The 21613-nt window shown below is 42.8% G+C and overlaps 2 protein-coding genes across 10 annotated transcripts in view; one reads left to right on the forward strand and one right to left on the reverse strand.

Moving 5' to 3' along the window:
- The window catches only part of Fzd3 (frizzled class receptor 3), an 88964-nt gene extending 72134 nt beyond the window's left edge, over positions 1-16830 (reverse strand). For all 5 annotated transcript variants that reach the window (XM_029561126.1, XM_029561124.1, XM_008828124.3 and 2 more), the window contains exons 1-2: positions 16719-16830; positions 7887-8416 (exon numbers count right to left, since the gene is read on the reverse strand). In XM_029561126.1, the coding sequence (XP_029416986.1) occupies positions 7887-8075 (189 nt within the window). In that variant the 5' untranslated portion in view covers positions 8076-8416; positions 16719-16830. The remainder of the gene's footprint in view (positions 1-7886; positions 8417-16718) is intronic.
- A 4527-nt stretch (positions 16831-21357) lies between these two features.
- Positions 21358-21613, forward strand: part of Fbxo16 (F-box protein 16) — a 79416-nt gene continuing 79160 nt past the window's right edge. For 2 of the 5 annotated variants that reach the window (XM_029561128.1, XM_008828127.3), the window contains exon 1: positions 21358-21594. In XM_029561128.1, the coding sequence (XP_029416988.1) occupies positions 21473-21594 (122 nt within the window). In that variant the 5' untranslated portion in view covers positions 21358-21472. The remainder of the gene's footprint in view (positions 21595-21613) is intronic. The other 3 variants (XM_008828126.3, XM_008828128.3, XM_008828125.3) reach the window with 2 other exon arrangements.

Genomic DNA, 21613 nt, shown 5'->3' on the forward strand with positions numbered 1-21613 from the left:
TGTATTAATTAAACAGTGAACCTAGAAACTTGCACCCACTTGTGAAAGAGATGTATTCTTGCTCTGGAGTGTGTTACTGAATATGTTAAAGCTGTAGTGAAATGCTTCTTCTAATCATGTAGTTATTAAAAATTTTTAAAAATGATTAAAAAATAATTCTTCAAAGCATAGAAATTTGCTCCTTATTAGTAGATGTGAAAAACATTACCACTGAAATCTACCTGACGACTTTATATCCATGCTCAGATGCCAAGGAGCTCAGAAAGTAACTGACTGTGACTAGTCATAATCAGATATATAGAGATTAGAAACACATGTACAAACATCTTAATGTCAATTGCATTAAAAGTGAATTTTTCTGTATGAAGCTGTGTATTTTAATACTGAAATGGAGATTTTTTTAAAGGTTAAAACCTCATTTAATTTTGTGTCTTATAGGGTTTATACTGAGTACAATGTTGTGTGACTCTAACAATTCAACTGTAAACCTAAAAATTTACAGCCAATTTTGAAAGAGATGCATTTTAGCTCAGGAAATTGTTATTGAATATGTCAATGCTGTTGTAAAGAAATGCTTCTTCTAAGTATGTGGTTATTAAATAGATAATTTAAAAAATGTCTTTAATTCCATAGACTTCTTTTTCTTTTCAAGTCTTAATTTTCAAGAATGATTACAGGTTTTTTTCCCTGAGATTCACCACTATCACAGGAATCTACTCACTTTCATAAGTCAAGAGGAGTTCCTAAAACAATCCATAAATCCGACTCTTCTTCAGAAGTCAACTTCTGATATTTTCATTATCATGAAGAAATTATGATAATGATAATTAGATAATTATCATTATCTAAATTATGGCTGTGTCAAAAAATAACACTTTACGGGGCTGGGCATGGTGGCACACACCTTTAATCCCAGCACTTGGGAGTCAGAGGCAAGCGGATCTTTGTGAGTTCGAGGCCAGCCTGGTCTACATAGTGAGTTCCAGTACAGCTGGGGCTACAAGGGGACCCTGTCTCAAAAAAAAGACAAAAACAAACAAATAAACAAACAAAAATAACAGTTTACAAGTGAACTTCTACTGTATTTGATAATTTAAATTTTATGTATTTATTTTTATTTTATGTGTATAAATGTTATGTCTGCATGTGTGTGAGTACACCTGTGTTGTGCAGTGCCCTCGGAGGACAGAAGAGGGCATTGGATCCCCTGGAACTGGAGTTATGGATGGTTGTTTGCTGCCATGTAGGTGCTGGGATTCAAACCCAGGTCTTCTGCAAGAACAGCCAGTGCTCTTAACTGCCAAGCCATCTCTCCAGCACCTGTATTTAATCATTTAATTTAAAGCAAGAATTTTTAGGTATTCCTTTAAACTGATTTATCACGTCATAAGAAAACCAATCCAAAATTTCAAAAGCTATTTCTGTTCAAAAATAAAAAAATAATTACAAATAATTCTCCACTACTTTATGCACATTTTTTAAATTTAGAAGCTTCTTAATCTGGCTGGGTCACCCTAGTCCAGCCAGAGAGACAGAGGGAGAGACAGACAGAGGGAGAGGGGGAGAGAGAAGCAGCACACTAGTGCACAGGCACGTGGCAGCCTTGGTGTGTGACTGGCCCCACTATCCCACCAAACTTCTACTTTCAACCCCAGGAGACTGAGCTTAGGTACAGCAGTGGAACAGTCATGACTACTACCATTGCTGAGAAATTGACAGTTTAGGTCAAATATGTACTTAGCAGTTACTAGAAGTGGGCTCTGTGTTAAGTATGGGGGTAGAAAGGTGAATAAAGACAAGCTTCCAAATAAGATGAGGAAATCCAAAGTGAACATCCCAACATACAAGCATCCTCACTACCTGTAAGTATGGAGGACGAGCACTGACTTTCATCATCCTAGGTTGCACAAGGCAATCAGCTGCATCCAGGCCTTGAGAACTACATAAAATTCCACCAAAGGGCTCCTGGCCTTCTAGGCCAAGCAGCCGCTGAAATGGCTTGGTAAGCTGAAGGAACGCTAAGAACCTGTGTAACGGGGTGAGGCTGAGAGGAAGAGCAGGACACATCTGTAAATGCCTGCCAAGTTTTAAATCGGACCCTCTGGGCAAAGGCTGGCACTGCTATTTTTAATTTCCACATTTTGGGTTTTTTAAATAACCAATTTCATTGTAATGATGGTGCTATAAGACACTTAGTCCCTGCCACACTGTTTGTAAGTAGCGAAACTTGGCCTTGACTTCCTCTACCTCCACATCCCACTCTCACCTCTTCCTTGCAAACTCATCATCACAGCATGGTGAATCTTCACTATCAACCCTGTAAAGTAGATAGATACTAAAGATCCATCTAACAAACTGGTGTGACCCATGTGGCTTGTGTTGGAACACTTGTTCCCAGCAGGTGCTGCTACTTTGGGAGGCTGTAGAACCTGTGGGAGGCGAGGCCTACCTGGGGAAGCAGGTCCACAGGGGTGGGCATTTGAGATATAATCCAATGGCTGGTTCCGGCCGCTCTCTCTTTTGGTCCACTACCATGTGAACAGCACCACCACAAACGCCCGGTGCTATGAGTAGAGCCTCTCTGCTTTTCCTTCCCTTTCGACGGAGAGAAGGTCCCTGAACTCTGAGCCCCAAATAACCTCTCCCCAAGTTGTTTCTGTATCTGTCACAGTGACAAGAAAGTGTAATACAAAGACAACCAAAACCAAAAAGGAACATATTCCGTTGATAACATGAGAAACAGGTTCTCTCATACACTGCTATGGACAAAAAAAAAAAGGTGCAACTTCTATTGAGAACTGTAACTACACCAGGGGAAGACGTGCTGTGCTCTTTGATTTGAACATAGACATAACCCAAAATGTTAGAAAAATTATGAAAACACACCTGTTGCACTGTTTGTAATAGAAAAAGACTGGGAAAAAAATCTCAAATGTTTATCAATAACTATTGATTGAAGAAATACTAAATATCCAATCTAATGTAGCTATTAAAAATGGACATCACATCCATTAGATTAGGATAGTGATTATAAAAATTGGAAGGAAGGAAAGGAGGGGGGAAGAGAGAAAAAAAAGGAAGGAGGGAGAGAGAGAAGGGAGGGAGGGAGGCGGGAGGGGGAGGGAGCCAGAGAGCAAAGAAAGGAAGAGCCCTTGTTTTACTGGTGGGAATCCAAAACAGTCCAGCCATTATGGAAAACAGTACGGCAGCTCCTCAAAAAGTTAAACACAGTTTGTAGACTGTTCCTCTAGCATGTATAAGACCCTGGATTTGATCCCCAGCACTAGAAAAAAAAAATGTATCTTTTTAAACACAAAATTAGTGGATGGCCCAACACATATACTTCTGGGCATATATCAAAAAGAAAATGAGCCAGGTGTGGTGCCACTTTTAGTCGAGCACTTGGGAGGCAGTTACGAATTGTTAGGCTTATTAATAGAATGAAGGTTAAAGACAGATCTCTGTGAGATCAAGTCCAGCCTGGTCCACACAGTGAGTTCCAGGCTAGCTGGGGCTACAGGGAGAAGCTATGGGTTCAGTGAGAGGCCCTGTCTCAATAAGGTGGAGAGCAGCAGAAGTTGGTACCAATGTGGACCTCTGGCTTCCGCACACGGATGAGTATATCAGGACATACATGAATATAGCAAACACACACATGGAGAAAACAAAAAAAAAAAAAAAAGGGAAAGAGAATCTGGGCATCGTGGTCATCTGGGACTAACCAGGTTATACTGAGCTCCAGGCCAGCCTGGGCTACATAGTAAGATCTTGTCTCCAAAAAATTCAAAAGGAAACTATGACACATAGCAGACATGGATGAACCTTGAGGATATTCTGTTAAAAAGAAACTAGGCTGTCATAAAAGGGCAAATACTGTAAGAGTCCATTTGCTGAAATCCCTAGAGCAGTCAAATTCAGAGTCGGACAAAGTAAAACGGTGGTTGCCAGGGATGAGGGGGGATGGAGGAGATGTTGTTTAATGGGTATGTATTTAAAATTTTTGAATATTAGAAAACTGTGGAGATGAAATTGTAAATTTTATATTTAACCAAACATTTTAAATTTTAAAATTTTAAATTAAAAAAACCTGTATGGGGGCTGGAGCGATGGCTCAGCGATTAAGAGATTAAGAACATTGGCCGCTCTTGCAGAGGACCCAGGGTGGCGAATAACTGTTTATGACTCCAGTTCCAGGGGATCTGATGCCCTTGTCTGACCTCCACAGGTACTGCATGACATGGGTGTATTTAAACACATGCAGGCAATGCACTCATACACACACACACACAAAAAAAAAATTAAAAGATCTATATAGGTAAATATATAAACATTCATATAAATGTTATATTCATAATTCTAACAGAAAGATAAACAAAAATGTTTTAAATGGCTATTTAAAATTTTTATTTATTATATATATGGGCATGCATGTCACAGAGCATGTGTACAGGTCAGAAGACAATTCTCTGGAGTTGGTTCTCTCCTTCCACGTCTATGTGGGTTTGGGGGACTTAAACTCAGGTCAGTAGGCTTACATATCAATTACCTTTACTCACCGAGCCATCTTGCTGGCCCCCAAATTACTCTTTTGGGCAAAGGAAAGAATAAGACGGAAGTAGGGATAGAAACAAGACTTTTCTGAATGTACTTTGTTTTGTATTTAAAATATAATGATAAAGTTAAATAAATTTTTAAGTCACTTCTCTAAATCAAAAGGAAGCATCTCAATCTAACTGAATACTGAGTCTGACCACATGGAGAAAAAGTATTTAAATGACTAAAAGACAAAAATTTGTGTGTCCTTTGTGACAAAAAGCACAGGAAACCCCGTGTTGCTCTCACTAACTGCCGTTAGCCTTTACTGTAAAGAATCTTCTGTCATGTACCTTCCACCATGACATTCTGCCCAAATGCACGGAGCCCATGCAAGTACAGGCTGAAGCCTCTGAAACCTGGAGTCAAAATAAATCTTTCTTCCCTTTAAGTTGTTTTTCTCAGGCATTTGGTTACAACGACAAGAAAACTAACTCAATTAGACATTTCGTGATAATTAGAAAGCAATGACAGCACTGAGTTTATGTATTTTGAAAGAACTGTTCTTCAGAGAAAATGTCCATGACGAAAACTTTTTTCTAATGCTAAAATTTGAAAATAGGTAACTACAAGACTGATTCAAAAGTATTTTGTTCTTAATGAACTGTAACAGAAAAGTGGTTACTCTGGGAAAGGTGGAGGGGAAGGGAGAGAAGATGGTTAATACCCAGAGTGGGGCAGTTAGAAAACGTTTTATTCGAGCTCTATAGCATCATCAAATATTTGGAATACTGTAACACACTTGACATACTTTAAAATCTATGAATAATAATCTTTCTACAAATTTTCCCAGATGGATTATATTGCCCACAAGCAAAACAGAACAAAATCCCCAGCCCCTGAAAACCATTGGTAAGCACTATCACAGGTTTTCCTCTGGTGATGGAAGTATTTATAGTGAGTGCCCTCTATAATTGAGTACTAGATTCACTCTGATAGAATATGTGAATGATGGGGCTGGAGAGATGGCTCAGCGGTTAAGAACACTGGTTCTTCTTGCAGAAGGCCCGGGGTTCGAATCCCAGCACCCACATGGCAGCTAACAACTGTCCATGGCTCCAGTCCCGGGGATCCCACAGCCTCTTCTGACCTCCACAGGTACTGCACAACACGGGTGCACTTACCTACATGCAGGCAATACATGCATACACATAAAATAAAAATAATAAAAGAATATGGATAAAGACTAAAAACTGTCACTCATAGAGTGCTTACTATGTGCTGAAAGTATTTTATAGGCATATTTTCATGTACTACAAAAGCTTGTACAGTTAATACTAGCCTTATTTCACTGGGGTTTTTTGTTTGTTTTTGAGACAGGGTCTCATGTAGCCTAGGCTAGCCTCAAACTCACCACATAGCAGAGAATGGCCATGAACTCCTGCTACTTCTGCCCTCATCTTCCAACTGTGGGGGTTAGAGGCCTGTACTACCACCCTGATTATTAGCCTTATTTTGACAGTAAGGGAACTATGGTGACAGAGTTTGTACAAGCTGGCCAAGGTGACACTGCTGAAAAGAGCACTTAATTCACACACGGGGGCTGGTCAACTCCAAAGCCTAGACTCCTCACAAGACTCTTCACTGCTTCCCTATTCCTGTCTAGTAAATACATCTTTGTCTTCAAATCTAGAACCAGTACAGGCAGACATGCACATATCTAATCTATGAACACCATATCCATAATTTGTCACAGATTCTGAGGTACAGTTATTAAGAAGCACCTGAGGAATTACCAGTAGAAAAATTCAAGTGAAGCAACAAATTTTCATAAAATTCTGAGTGGTCAAGAACAGGAAATCTGCATAACAAAAACCTTTTCACTGCTTGAGTTATTCCAAAGTTGATATGAACGTGATATGACCAGAAAAATCATCGTGAACATTTTTAAGAAAAACTGAAATTCCGTAAATCTAAAGGTAGAACAAAAGAATTCAATTTTAAAAATCACATTTACTCAACATGTAACAACTGGACCATATGTAGCATTACATTATGCTCTCAGGATAAAGTTGTTTATTAGTCAAAGAACAGAGATATAATTGTATCGGAACTTGACCTTTTTTTTTTTTTTTTTTTTTGTTTTTTTTAAGAAGATTGTGTAGCAGAGCGATTAGAGGATCACCACACGTTAGAGTCCATCATCTAGTCTGTCACAATACCGTTATGTATATTATATCAGTTTTCAGAATTCACTCTGCGTGGTAAGGAATCCTCTTTAAACTTACTTACCTGGGCTTTGGACAAACATGTTTTACAACCAGACATTTTCCTTTAAAAAATAATTTTCAGTTTCCATTCCCTAAAACACATATGGAAAGTATTGTGTAATATCCTAAGCTCATGTCTGGTCTAAGATAGGCAAAAATAAACTTTTGCTGATTGAAAGAGCAACCCTGTCTGAGATGTCTAAAAAGTACATAAGTAAGGGAAGGGGCCAAGCTTAAGATCCTCTGCAGCACTGTTAAACTGAAGAGTCGCATATGACCTGTAACTAGACCAGTTCTCCAGAGCAAATGTGACTGAACCCTCCAGAAAGCAGTGCACAAAGCTGTGACAGGGTTTGATGCTTGCCCTCTGTGAGTGCAAAGTTAAAATGACAATGGTTCAAGTGACTTACCCAAAAGGAATTCAGCTTCCTGCAGAGTACTATTTGCTCATTTCCAGAAAGTTTAACTGCACTCCAAAGGCAGAAGGAGGCCCTTTCAGGAGCCATGCTAATGCCAGGAATCAGTAAATACAGGAATTCAGGGACTGATTCAACCCAGGTGGGTTTCTGCTGATTTAAAGACACACACACGTAGAATCAAGGCAAAGCCAGATTTTAATGCCATAAAAATACGTGAAGAGGGGGTGAAAAGAATCTAAGAGTCAGAGGGACAAGACACCTGCTGCTGGTTAATTGCATTCTAGACATGATAGAGAAGCTGCCTCAATGAAATCTCAGTATCGAGATCCACCTGCCTCTGCCTCTGCCTCCCAAGTGCTGGGACTACAGGCGTGCGCCACCATGCCCGGCAGAACTTGACAGTTTTAAACTTCTGAATGGCTGTAAGCACCCATGTTCCAGTGTTTCAGATTTCTTTGAAAATGTCTGTAAGTCAAGAGTAGCATTTCTCCAAACACAAATTCTTCAATCTATTATGGTATGAGTCAAACTAATGTACTTCAAACATACAAGATACAGTTCTAAAGAGCAATATTTTCCTATTGTTTACCAAGCACACTAGATTAGTCGAGAGGGTAATGTACGCTATTTTCTAAGATATGTCGAAGGAGAGCTCAAGTCTTACCTCCATTGCTAAAGCTGCTGTCTGCTGGTCATAGTGATTCAGAAGATTAGGCATGAAGGTAGTATTGTAAGGCAAATCTTGGCACATCCTCAGGGTAATAGGCTCACAAGAAAACAAGCTGTGCCCACCTATACGCCTCACAAACACGGTCAAGAGCCAGAGATAAAGGTCGATCCAACTCACAGCCATTCTTCCTGGATCTGAATGAGATTCGGATATCAGGCCTACTCAATATGTATCTTAGATCAATATACACCTGCAGGTCTCGGCTTGAAAGCTCTTCTTCTGTATCTTACTGTTAAGTTCTTCAAACAGCTAAAACCTCTTTGCACCATCAGAGGTTTGCTAACTTGGTCTCACAAAAGGCATTTGTTTTTGGTTTCACAATGTGGGAAAATGACATCATCTTGTCTCTTCTCTTCATTTTATTACATGGGGCACATCTGGCCAATATATCAACTTGATCAACCACATTCCCAAATCGCAGATTCCATCTTAGGAGGACAGTGACTTCTTCCTTGTTGAAATATCTGAAAGGTATTTGAAAATGGGGAAATTAGTCATTTCTTCTCCAAGTACTATGGGCATCATCCAGGGCACTTCACAAACATACAGGTTCTCTACTGTGCTGTCTATGATACAGACACACTAAAAATAGTTCTTGAATAGCATTTAAATATTGATTTTATTTCCTAAGTTGCATACATGACATATGGTGGAATTTTTTTTTTGCCATTTGATCCATTTTGAATAATTCTTACTTCTGTCCCAAATTGTGTTTGTTAACTAGATTATAAAATTTTAAATTTCTTACATGTGTTTTAGTCATTGTTAGTATATTTTTTTTATTAACCAACTTGGCAGAAAGCATCTGTAAAAAAGGTCTGAAAAACCAAAAGATAGATTTATGCTTATTAGTTCTATTAATGTAAAAACTGCCACTTAACTCTTAATTTTTCTTCCCGAAAGTGAGGTGATAACACTCTTATATGGGGATGACCGTAAATTATGAGATAATATACGTGCAAGTCCTTTGTAAATAAATGTACAGCAGCAAACCTTGGGTGTTTCTATTACTAAATTGCAGTTGACACAAAGGTTACCTCTATCCACAATACCGAGCTGATGGAAGATTCTAAAAGTAATCCCAGCAAATTTTCCCAACCTTTCATCATCATTTTATTTTATTTATTTATTTATTTATTTATTTATTTATTTATTTATTTATTTATTTATTTATTTTGACTCCATTCAAATTATTACTACTATTAGCTTTTTTAATGACATGGTCTCCCTAGTCCCAGCCTGCCTGTAACTCACTATGTAGACCAGGCTGGCCTCTATCTCACAGAGCTCCACCTGCCTCTGCCTCCTGAGATCTGGGATTAAAGGCCTGCGCCACCACACCCTGCATACATCATCTTTTTAGATTGCTCGAAATTTTAATACCATAGATGCTGCCCTTGAATTTGAAACACAACCATCATGGTCTCCCTAGTCCCAGCCTGCCTGTAACTCACTATGTAGACCAGGCTGGCCTCTATCTCACAGAGCTCCACCTGCCTCTGCCTCCTGAGATCTGGGATTAAAGGCCTGCGCCACCACACCCTGCATACATCATCTTTTTAGATTGCTCGAAATTTTAATACCATAGATGCTGCCCTTGAATTTGAAACACAACCATCAAATGGTCACTACACACTATAAAGAATAATAGAAAATGGGCAACAGACATAAACTTAGAAAAGGTCAATAAACACATGCAGTGATATTTAACTTTACTACTAATAAAAAAATTCAAGCATAAGGTAATACTTTTGCCAATCAGATGGGCAAAAATGACGATGGCAGAACATAGTATGAGATAAATTAAAGGGAAAAGATCATTTTCAAATACTGTGGATAAGAATGTAAACTGATACTTTAAGAAAAATGGCTACTTATATCAAAAGCCCTCAAAAATCTGATCCAGCAAACCTATTTGTAGTTTATTCCAGAAAGCATACAAGTGCAAATGGTGTATGATTGAAGTATTAGCATAAAATTATAACAGTAAAAGACTGGAAGTAACTCAAAGGCTTACTAATATGAGTTTAGCTAGCTGAGCATGGCGGTGCCTATCTCAGCGGTAAAGTGCGCTTAGCATGCACAAGGCCCTGTGTTCAATCCCTGGTGCTGCCCCTCATCCCCAACAGAAGATGAGCAAGGATCTGTGTTTACTGACATAGTAATATAACAATTATAAGCAAAAAAATATTAGAAAGCGATTTAGAACTGAGTAATAGCTCACTGGGTAAAGTGCTTACCAAGGAAACATGAAGACCCAAGTTCAAATCCCCTACGCCACACTGAAGACAGACCTGAGAGTGTGCGTATACCTGTAACCCCAGCACTCCTATGGTGAGAAGGCATGCAAAGTAAGCACTCTGGCCAGCTGAGCTACATCTCTAGTCACTCCCATCTTGTCTTAATTTTGTCTTCCTTTGTTCTGTAGTAGAACATGAATCCCTGGAAGGGCCAGCTACCCTGGTGTACACAGCAGTGAACAGATCATCTCAAACAAGGTTGAAGGCAAAGACCACACCTGAGGTTGTCCACTGACTTCCACATAATCTCCACTATACCAGTGCTGCAATCACACACACAAAAACACCATACACTATGTAGCCCTGGCTGGCCTCAAATTCACATGCCTATGCCTCACAAGTGCTCTTGCAGAGGACCCAGGCTTGGTTCTAGCACCCACATGGTAGCTAACCACTGGCTGCAACTTCAGTTCCAGGGGATCCAATCCCCTATGCTGGCCTCCATAGGCATCAGGCACACATGTGGTATATATCCATACATGCAGGCAAAACACTCATGCATAAAATAAAATAAACCTTAAGAAAAAAATAGAAAAAAGTAATTTCAATCTGGGCGTGGTGGCGCACGCCTTTAATCCCAGCATTTGGGAGGCAGAGGCAGGCAGATCTCTGTGAGTTCAAGGCTAGCTTGGTCTACATAGTGAGTTCCAGGACAGCTGGGGCTGCAGGGAGACTCTGTCTCAAAAAGACCAAAAAAAAAAAAAAAAGTTATTTCAATTAATTAAAAATAATGTAAGTATGGAATTTTATGAAGGACCTGATGTTACATTATTTTCTGTATAAGGTAGTTACCTCTGATAAATCTATAAGTGTATGCTGACTAGCTGACAAGAATAAATGATAGCTGAACCATTTATTGGCTGGCAATTAAAAGCACCAAGCAAGGGACACACTGCTTGTTTTATTGTAGGGAGTAAGAACAGCAAAAACAGTGGTAATTCAGTGATTCAAAACTTGATTTTTCAGGCCAGTGAAGCATGCTCACAGGGTAAAGCGCTCGCCACTGAGCTGGATGTTCTGAGTTCCAGCCCCAAAGTCCACATGATGATAGGAGAAAACCAAGTCCCAGAAGCTGTCCTCTGACCTCCACACAAGTGCGGTAGCATTTGCATGCCATACACATATACACAATAAACAAACTAACAAAATACAGAACATTAAAAAGAAAACCAAAACCAAAACTTTATTTTTCAACAAACTTAAAAAAACAAATCATATACTTTATTGAATCAAATGGTTTGTGCATTAAAAAAAAAAAAATCACTCACCAATGAAAAAAATACATGCTTCTGTGCGCATCGGTGTTTCTGGTTTGTATAGGCTAGAGGTCAACCTCAGGTACCCTTTCGGTCTACCTTGCTTTCTCTGGTTAAGAAAGGGTCTCTGCCCTGGAGCGCTCTGATTCAGCTATGCTGACTGGCCACCTAGCCCCAAGGATCCAACCTGTCTCTGCCTCCTGGGCACGGGGATTACAAGCACCTTTTCTACAGGGTGCTGGGGATCAAGCTCAGATCCTCATGCTGGTATGGCAAACACTGTACCGACTGAGCCTTCTCCACGGCCCCTGAAATACCTGTTTCTAATCAGAATCGTGATTGCTCAAAGTAGACTTATTCATGGACAAGCTCTGAAGCCAAAGTTCCACACCTGCAGGACACAGAAGATTTTAGATGAAGAGCTTGACAAAATACAGCCACTCATTCCACAAAGGCTAACCATTGTCTAGGCGTTCCTTTTGATGTTATCACTTTTTATTACAGGAATCTGTAGGACTCCAACTGAATGAAGGGGCACCAGGGTTGAAGAAAAAAATGAACACAACAGCTGCTCACACTATTTGTGGGAAGGAGGCTCTTTGCACCTCTCCTCAGAGCAGTTCCAAGTATTTGGAAAACTGATTTTAAGTACTTGATTAACATTCTACCAGGAAACAAAGACTAGGACTGTGGGCATAGCTCAGTAAAGCACTTCCCTGGCACGTCTAATACCCAGCACTAGATGGGAAGATACTTTATACAATTCTAGTTTTATGAACGTACATCATCAAGAATCTGATATTCTCTGATTACCTCTCAGTTTTCTTTTGACAATAAAAAATAAAAGCCCTTAAAATGAGCTGGGCTGAGCACCTGACCTGAAGGACAGGAATAGAAGGACGGAAGAAATGTTGAAGACTGTCTTCCCAGGCTGGCTGCAGAGGCAGTTCCAAAGAGCTCATGTGGGAAACGGAGACTGATCCCTGAAGAAACCATGAGAAAACTGAGCCATAAGGGCTCGCCAAGAAAAATCTGGAAATAAATATTATGTTCAGAAACATTCTTCCAACACTTTCTCTGCCAGCAGGTCCATCTTATCACTCGTAGCTTAGGGTCAATTTTCTCGATACTCTATAAATACAGGAAACATTCTGCATTTCCAATTCAAAAATTTCATTTAAAAGTTGTCTCAATATAAATGCTGGGTACACTGATCACAAAGGAGAAAGGAGGGATACTCTTGTCTTCCAGACATATTTCCAAGAATGCATTGCAAGGATTACCTCTATTAAGTCTTTTTTAAAAAGATATTTTACTTATTCATTTTTTAATTTTATGTGTATGAGTGTTATGGTAAGTGCACCCGTGTCGTGCAATGCCCGCGGAGGACAGAAGAGGTTTGTGGGATCCCCTGGGCCTGGAGTTACAGACAGTTGTTAGCTGCCATGTAGGAGCTGGATTTGAACCTGGGTCTTCTACAAGAACACTGTTCTTAACTGCTGAGCTATCTCTCCAGCCCTACCTCTATTAAGTCTTATTGGAAAAATACCCACTCGGGGTCTACTCACTTCTCCAGTGTCAACTTCCCCTTCCCTAAAATCCATGCACTCTTTGGCCTTTTACTTTCCACATCTTATTTTGTGTGGGGAGGAGTGAGGGAAGTTTATGTGTGTGTGTTTCTGTAGAGATGCGAGGTTGATATCAGACGTATTATTATTATTATTTGAGACACAGTCTCACTGAACCTGGAGCTCACCAATTGGCTACATCAGCTGGCCAGTAAGCCCCAGGGATCCTCCTGTCTCCTCTTGCCAGCACTAGGGTTACAGGCACCCACTGCCACATTCAGCTTTTTATATGGGTGTTAAGATTGGAATTCAGGTCCTCACAGCAGCACAGGACTTTAATGCAGGCAGGCAGATCTCTCTGAGCTCTAGGCCAGCCAGGACTATAGAGTGAGACCCTGTTCCCCCCACCCCCCCAAAAGAGCGGGACTAGAGAGATGGCTCAGCTGCTCTTGCAGAGGACCCAAGTTCAGTTCCTAACACCCACATGGCAGTTAAAAACCATCTTTATCTCCAGTTCCAGAGAATCCAAGGCCCTCTCCTGGACTCTGTGGGCACTGCACATACACAGTGCACTTACATGCAACCAAAACAGTCACGCACACAAAATAAAAATGAAAATAAATTTTAAACAAAAAAAATTCATTCTCACAATATTGACTCTTAGCTGCTACCAAAACAAGTTTATATAGGATCATACTTAATTTGCAGAACCTAGATTCCTACTCATCTAAGAGTGAGCAATTATTTTCTGACCTTTTTGACTACATTGCTCTAATTTTTCCTTGGGTGAAGGAATAAGATAGCGTCTACGTAGCCAAGGCTGTTCTCCGCCTCCTGATTCTCCTGTCTCTGCCTCTCAAGTTCTGAGATTATTATTTAATTTTTTTTTTTTTTTGGTCTTTTTTGAGACAGGGTCTCCCTGTAGCCCCAGCTGTCCTGGAACTCACTACGTAGACCAGGCTGGCCTTGAACTCAGAGATCCGCCTGCCTCTGCCTCTGCTGGGATTAAAGGCGTGCGCCACCATGCCCGGCTCAAGTTCTGAGATTATAAGTGTGTGCCAACATGCCCAGCCATCTCTCTCACTTTTTCCCCCTAACAAGATTATAAAATTTATTCACTTTGACTACAGTGAGATACAATGCGGAGAGTAGACCTTGTTAAGCTCACCAGCCCAGTGATAGTCTCCCCAAGCTCCACTGACAATGTATTTTTTGGATTCACCAAACTCACTGGTTCCCAGCATAATCAACTAGAAAGCCAAGAGAGGGAATTCATTTCTGACACAACAGTTAAAAGTCTTTTCTGGCCAACAGAGAGTTGCTATTCTTGAAACATTTATTCCCAATGTTTCAGAATTACCACCACCGAAAAAGTTCACTTTCTTACCTCAAGGCCTCTCTCTCTCTGCCCTGATCTCTACTGAGTGGTAGCTCTAGTGTTTATTTCTGAAACTCTTCTTTTCATTACCCGAGCTTTAGCTTTAAGCAGGCACAGTTCTTCAGTCCGGGAGATTAAAAAAAAAAGTTGAGGCCAACAACGCCCTCTCTGCCTCCCAAGACAATAAAAATGTGTATGAATGCTCACTCTCCTCCCATCTACCTCCTAAGGAAAATAAAGTCCATAGCACCCTCACAACCACACTGATATGCTCAGAAGTGCTGCGCGTAAATTGAGTTCTGAGTATAAAATGAATTTTAGTAACAAACTCACATGAAATGCAAGTTGGATAGACCCCTTCCCAAGAGGTCAAGAGAGAAACAGAAGATCTTTTGTAAGAAGGGGGGGGAACCTTCCTCTCTTCCTCCCAGATGATAAAGGTTTCACATTGTACTATACAAGGAAAGATTTGTACTTTGCTACTAAATACCTCTCCACAATTTCTACTTCAAGTATCTCAGTCATGAAACTCCCAAGAAAAATTCACCTGAATACTCAAAACACAAAATGAAGCTCAAAAAATATAGCGGTTAAGACAGGGAAAGGAAGGAAGGAGCCCAGGAGCCCAGCGTCCTTTCTTCTTCTATTGATGGGACCCTATTACAAACTGAGGAGGGAGATCAGATGCTTGTTATTATTAGATGGGGAGAAAGAAAACAGGAGGGAAGAGTGTAGAACAGTGGTCCTTATCAATATATCAATATTGATAAAGTAGCCTTTATCATATAAAGGTACTAATTTCCTAACATTTGGGGCAGAGAAAACACCACACATCATTCTACTAAAATACAGGGAAACAGGCTACAAGACACCAACAACTCAGTTACGCCTTACCCTCAGTTCTACCCTTCCAAGACCACCCAGTCAAGTATTTTACACTTCTCTCCTTGCCTCTCTAATCTGAATTTCTTTACCTTTATGTTGTAGTTTGATGTAGCTAGTACTGATTTGTTTAAAAGAAAAGATAGTACATTTATCTTCTGGAGTACCTGCCTTTTCTTGATAAAGGGTTTCACTATGTAGAGTACACTGGCCTAGAACTCGTAGTGACTCTCCTGCCTCAGCTTCCCCATTACTGGGATTACAAGCATGAACCATCGTGTCCGATCACAGTACCTGCTTCTTAATAAGGGAACGTAGTCTTTATTCCCTTTTCAACCCACAATGCCACCAGCCTGCATTACCGATAAAGGCTGAGGAGGAAAGTAACATCTTTAATACCAGGTCGGCCTTTGTTCCCTTGCTCTGATGTTATTGGCTTTGCAAAGTAATCCACTTCCCATCAATAAACACCCCAGATCTACTGAAAGGACTTTTCTAACGTAAGATTTTGAATACTTGTGCCCAGCCGTCCTGGATGCAGCTAGCCTGCTCTGCCACTATTCAGAGGGGAGCTGAAAACTGATTTTCATTTATACTGGGCGAAAAAGCAGGATCGCTTTCACGATGTTTTTCAACTGAGTCTCTGCCTAATTAATGACATGCGCTTTTGCCCCCACCCCCAAATAAAGGGTGATGCCAAAACCCTCTTTCTCTCCTCTCTGAAGGAGCGGCCCCTAACTCCAAAGCGCCTAAGATCAGCCTCTGGCAGGTTTGCATTCTTCCTATTAATATTAATTCTTACATCCGTATCTCAGCCTTTATCCCAGAGGCCACGAAAGAAGCAGCAGCAGCAATTGCATCCCGGGGCAAGCTCGCCTCCCCCGAGCGTCCACACGAGGGGCAGCTGGGGAGAGCACTACCGGGGGAGTCCAGACTTTGCAAAGTGATGGGCAGGAGGGGGACAACTTTCAGGCGACCGGACAGGTCTGGAGCCGGGCGCTTTGTCCTCCCGCCCACGCCCCCGCAGCGCCGGGCAAGAGCTGGGCGCGGGCCTGGCTGCTCGCAGCTCCACGCAGCGCGGCAGGGACCGCGGCGTCCACACTCGCGGCGTCCACACTCGCACAGGTTGTCCGGGGTGGGGGTGGGGGCGCCTGGAGGACCATCTCCTCCGGGCCGTGCACAGCGCCGCCCCGGCCCCGGCTCGAGCCCCCGCCGCTCCCGCCTCAGCCCGGCTCCCGCCTGGGCCCCAGCGCTCCACGCTTTGTTCCCGGCGCGACGACCCCGGGACGGCGACCAGGCTCCGCGGCTCCAGCAGCTGCCCCGTTCCTCCTACCGCTTCCCGCGCACCCCTCGGGGCGCGGCGCCCGGCCGCGCTCACTCACCCCGGCTCCCCGCGCTGACTGCGGCGCTCGCCCGGCGTCCCTCAGGTCCCCGGCGGCCGAAGCGCCTCGGAGCCGGCGCGAGCTTGGGCGAGCGTCGGGGCGCGCGGCCCCGCGGAGGTGCGCGCGCACGTGCCGCGCATGCGCGCTGCGCCGAGCCGCCCCTCCGAGCCTCAGGTCAGAGCCTGGCTACGCGGCGGTCGCCCGGGCTTCGCGGGTCCTGGGGCTGCGGCGCATCGGGTGTTTGGTTTCTAGGTCTGGAGGCGTCCGTGTGCAATATGCGCGACCTTCCGTGCACGTCCCCAGCGGGGAGGCTGATACTGCAAGTCCACCACCTGCTCTGAGAGCCCGTGTGCCTGCCTCGGGACCACGGAGACCCGGGGTGCTCAGGAAGGGGGCACGCGCTGCTGAGGGTGCAGCTGGGTGCAGCTAGCGAGGGGCAGCTCGCCTGTTGCAGCGCTCCGCTCTGAACCAGTGCGGCTCACTTTGTATCCTGCTCGCCAAGACTTTTTCTACACAGGTGGGGTCAGTGATGGACTGCCCTACCTTTTGCTCCTTTAGGAAAAGTTCCCCTTCTTCCCTACATAAACAGTTTGAGAGCTGAAAGACCCTTTTTAAAATATTTTTATTTATTATTGTTAATTTTTTTGGGTCTTTTTTGAGACAGGGTCTCCCTGTGGCCCCAGCTGTCCTGGGTTCACTATGAAGACCAGGCTGGCCTCGAACTCACAGAGATCCGCCTGCCTCTGCCTCCAGAGTGCTGGGATTAAAGGCGTGTGCCACCACGCCCGGCGACTATTATTTTTACTTTATGTGTATGAGTTAGTTATGCCTGCTTGTATGTAAGTGCACCTGTGTCGTGCAATGCCCGTGGAGGTCAGAAGAGGGCGTCAGATCCCTGAAACTGGAGTTCCGGACGGTTGTTAGCCACAATGTGGGTGCTGGGAATCGAAGCTGGGTTCTCTGCAAGAGCAGCCAGTGCTCTTAAGCGCTGAGCCATCCTCCAGCCCCCATAATACTTAATACAAATATGTGGTGAATATTGAAGAGTCTTGTACTTAGACATACAGACTTAGATCAGAAGGTGATGTAGGTGAATAAGCATGATAAACTAGATCTGAAATGACAATTTCCATTTTCGCGATAGACTCATGTGCAGCAGTTGTTTAGGACGGTGATATTGATTCCTAGGGAGCCGGTGGTGCCTCTGGTTGAGGATGAGCAAGAAGACAGATGGAATATGGGGAAAACTGTGTGTCAGCGTTATGTATTTCCAGATCCCTGTGGCTAATGAACCCCTGGAAATGTGCTGCTAGATGCAGTCTTACTCAATTTACACATCCTCCTGTAATCCAGGTATCAGCAACATCACTGCTCACATTGGGAAGTGGGAATGATGTAGACAGAATCATAAATATATCAACATGATTAAGTATCAAAAATACAATATTTAGTGGGAAGGCAAACTACAACATACATAAGTGGTGATGCACTTTAAAACTGAGCAACAATTGTCTGGGCATGGTGGCACACGACTTTAATCCCAGCTCTTGGGAGACAGAGGCAGGCATACTCTGAGATTGAGGCTAGCCTGGTCTACATAGTGAGTTCCAGGGTAACAATCTCAGGAAATAAAAAGAGAACAATAGCGGGGCGTGGTGGCGCGTGCCTTTAATCCCAGCACTCGGGAGGCAGAGGCAGGCAGACCTTTGTGAGTTCAAGGCCAGCCTGGTCTACATAGTGAGTTCCAGGACAGCTGGGGCTACAGGGAGACCCTGTCTCAAAAAGACAAAAAAAAAAAAAAAAAAAAAAAAAAAAAAAAAAGAACAATAATACACTGTTTAAACACACAGAAGGAACAAGGCCACAGTCCAATTTCATGGCAGTGATGGTCTCTCAGTAAACAGGGAGGGAATGGGATCTTAAAATAGGCAGAAAGAGCAATTACTGTAACATACACACACACAAAACACAAGTTAACATTTTGAAACGTATTTGTGGAGACATTTATTATGGTATTTATTATGACGATCCCTAAATTTTATTTGTTCCATGCAAAAGTGATGTTGAAGTATCACAGACACTGGGCTATGTGTCTGTGCTCCCTAGAAACACAGTAGGAATGGGGTGACTCACAAGGAACGCAGTGGGAAAGGGGTGACTCATTCCACTTTGGGGGAACACTCAGATGAAGAAGCTAAGTATGAGAGGGAACCCAGAAGATGGCTGTTAAGAGCAAAGATGAAAGGACTCTTCCATCAAGAATAAAAATATTCAAATCCCATGAAGATAACATGAGATGCTTTCAATGTTCCGTCTCCCTTTCCTTCCATGTTGTAACCACCAATAGAAAGTCTTTAATGAGCGGGGACTTCACAAGGAAACTCAGCCGACTAGGCATTGTTAAAACTGGTCCCTTTCTGGATGAACTTGTTTTTGAAACCATAAATGTTAACTGGTGATACACGGTAATTTAGTATGACATCTTTACCTGCCTCCCCCAGGACACCCCCTCATGCCCCCAAAGGCTTTGTTTATTCATTTACATACAACCTGGTCATGTGGAAAAACCACTAGGTTGGAATTCAGACAACCTAGGTTCTAATTTCAGTTTGGCCATTTACTGATCCTTCCTTAAATAAGGAAAGCAACAGCCTTCAAGAGACCCACTTTTCCTTTGCCAAATTGGAGATACATAATGCTGTCTGTTTAAAATTGCAGGGCTGGGGCTGAAGAGATAGCTCATGGGTTAAGAGCACTGACTATTCTTGCAGAAGACCTGAGTTCAAATTCCAGGACCCACATGGTGGCTAACAACTGTCTGTAACTTCAGTTCCAGGGGATCAGACACCCTCTTCTGTCCTCTGTGGCATTGCACCTCATGGGTGCACTTACATTCATGCAAGCATAACATATGAATAAAATAAAAATAAACTTTTAAGAAAATGTGGAGCTGGAAAGATAGTTCAGTGGTTAAGAGCTCTTGCAGAGAACCAAGTTTGGTTTCCAGCATCCACTTTGGGCTTTCAGAACTGCCTGTAACACCAGCAGGGGTATCTAACAGCTTCTGCTGGCACCTGCACTCACATGTATAGACATACACACATATACATAGTTTAAAAAATAATAAAAATTATGAAACATAGGACCTGCAAGATGGCTCAGTGCGTAAAGGCACTTGCTACCAAGTCTGATGACCTGAGTTTAATCCCTGAACCCACATGGTGGAGAGAATCCACTCCCACCAGTTATCCTCTGATTGTCACACTCTTCACCATAGCACACACGTGCACACACACATATTTTTTTAATTTTTGATTTTCATGTGTATGAGCATATTGCCTGCATGTATGTGAGCTCACTCGTGTCCCGCAATGCCGTGGAGGTCAGAAGAGGGCATAGGATTCCCCTGGAACTGGAGTTAAGGATGGTTCATAGCTGCCACGTGGGTGCTGGGAATCGAACCCAGGTCCTCTTCAAGAGCAGTCAGTGCTCTTAACTGCTGAGCCATTTCTCCAGCCCACAAACTAACTTTTAGAAGATGCTATTACGTGGTGGCACTCGCCTTTAGTCCCAGCACTCCGGAAGGTAGAGGCAGGTGGATCTGTGTGAGATCAAGGCCAGCCTGGTCTACAGAGCAAATTCCAAACCAGCTGCGGCTATAGGGAGACCCTGTCTAAAAAAAAGAAAAGTGGCACTATTTAAGAATAACTAAAGTAATAAAATTACAAAACATAGAGGGTCTGTATACTTAGGTTGGAGGAAAGCATATTATTTTAGGAAGCAAAGACAGTAAGGGAAGTTGTTACTTTGTTTCTATTTTAGGCTCTGGAAATAATTTCTGATTAGCTGGTGCTCCTCAAAATTGCTTTGCACTGTGAACAGGCTCTGTGGAATTTTGAAATAACTGGAATTTTCCAGCACTTGCTATTACAGCTACTAGGTCTCTGGGCTTCCCATTTGTTATTTACACATTGTGTTGTCCAGTTTTTCTCTGGATTTCGTGTGTGTGTGTGTGTGTGTGTGTGTGTGTGTGTGTGTGTAACCCAGGCTGGCCTTGGTCCTCCCGTCTTCACGTCCGCAGTGCTGGGCTTGCAGGTATGAGTCACTATACCCAGCTTTTAATTTTTTTTTTTAATCCTTGCATTCTCTGATCCTCACTACAAGGCGCTCAGTACACTTAACTAGTTAAATGTGACTGGATTTAAGGACCTAAATTCAGAGTTATTCTTAAAACGGCATGCCATCTGCCGGCTCACGGATGTATCTGTCACCCAGCTTAAATTCCATAATCGTGAAATTCGTGTTTTAGCATTCTTTTGCGCAGCTCCCCCACGACCTCCTTTTCCGACCGCAGGTGCCATTCTTCTTTGAACCCGTCGCAAATTCTTTATTTCCTCCAACCCTCTTTTACCTACTGGGCAGTCTTAAAACCTGGCAGAGTGGAGTTTTCATTTCGGAGCTCCGGAGTGACCAGCGCAGTGTAACTGGGCATGCTCAGTAGGGAAGGGCTGTTTTGGATGACAAACGCAGCACCTCTTGAACGAGGGTGTTTGACGCTGCTGGTTTCGGGATCGGATGCATCTTCATCCTGTATTTGGATGTTGCAGCTCCTCCCACTCGCCTGGCGTCCTCACTTTCTCATTTTAACTCTGTGCCCAATTTTGGAGCCAGCCCCCTGAGATGCCCGGGCCAATCAAGAGACCACACATTGTTGCCTAAGAGACCCCGGATGCCAGCGACAGGGTTTATAGACGATGATTGGGCTGCTGGGAGCGGGGAGGGATGGGGGCTGGAAGGAGTCAAAGAAAGAGCTGACCTACTGGAACTATGGCAACCTCAGAGCTAGAGGCTTGAAGAAGGAGACCAGCTACAAAAGGTGAGGCCCTTGGGCAGGG

Source organism: Nannospalax galili, unplaced genomic scaffold (genome assembly GCF_000622305.1).
Source record: "Nannospalax galili isolate Female #2095 unplaced genomic scaffold, S.galili_v1.0 scaffold612, whole genome shotgun sequence".
Taxonomy (NCBI): domain Eukaryota; kingdom Metazoa; phylum Chordata; class Mammalia; order Rodentia; family Spalacidae; genus Nannospalax; species Nannospalax galili.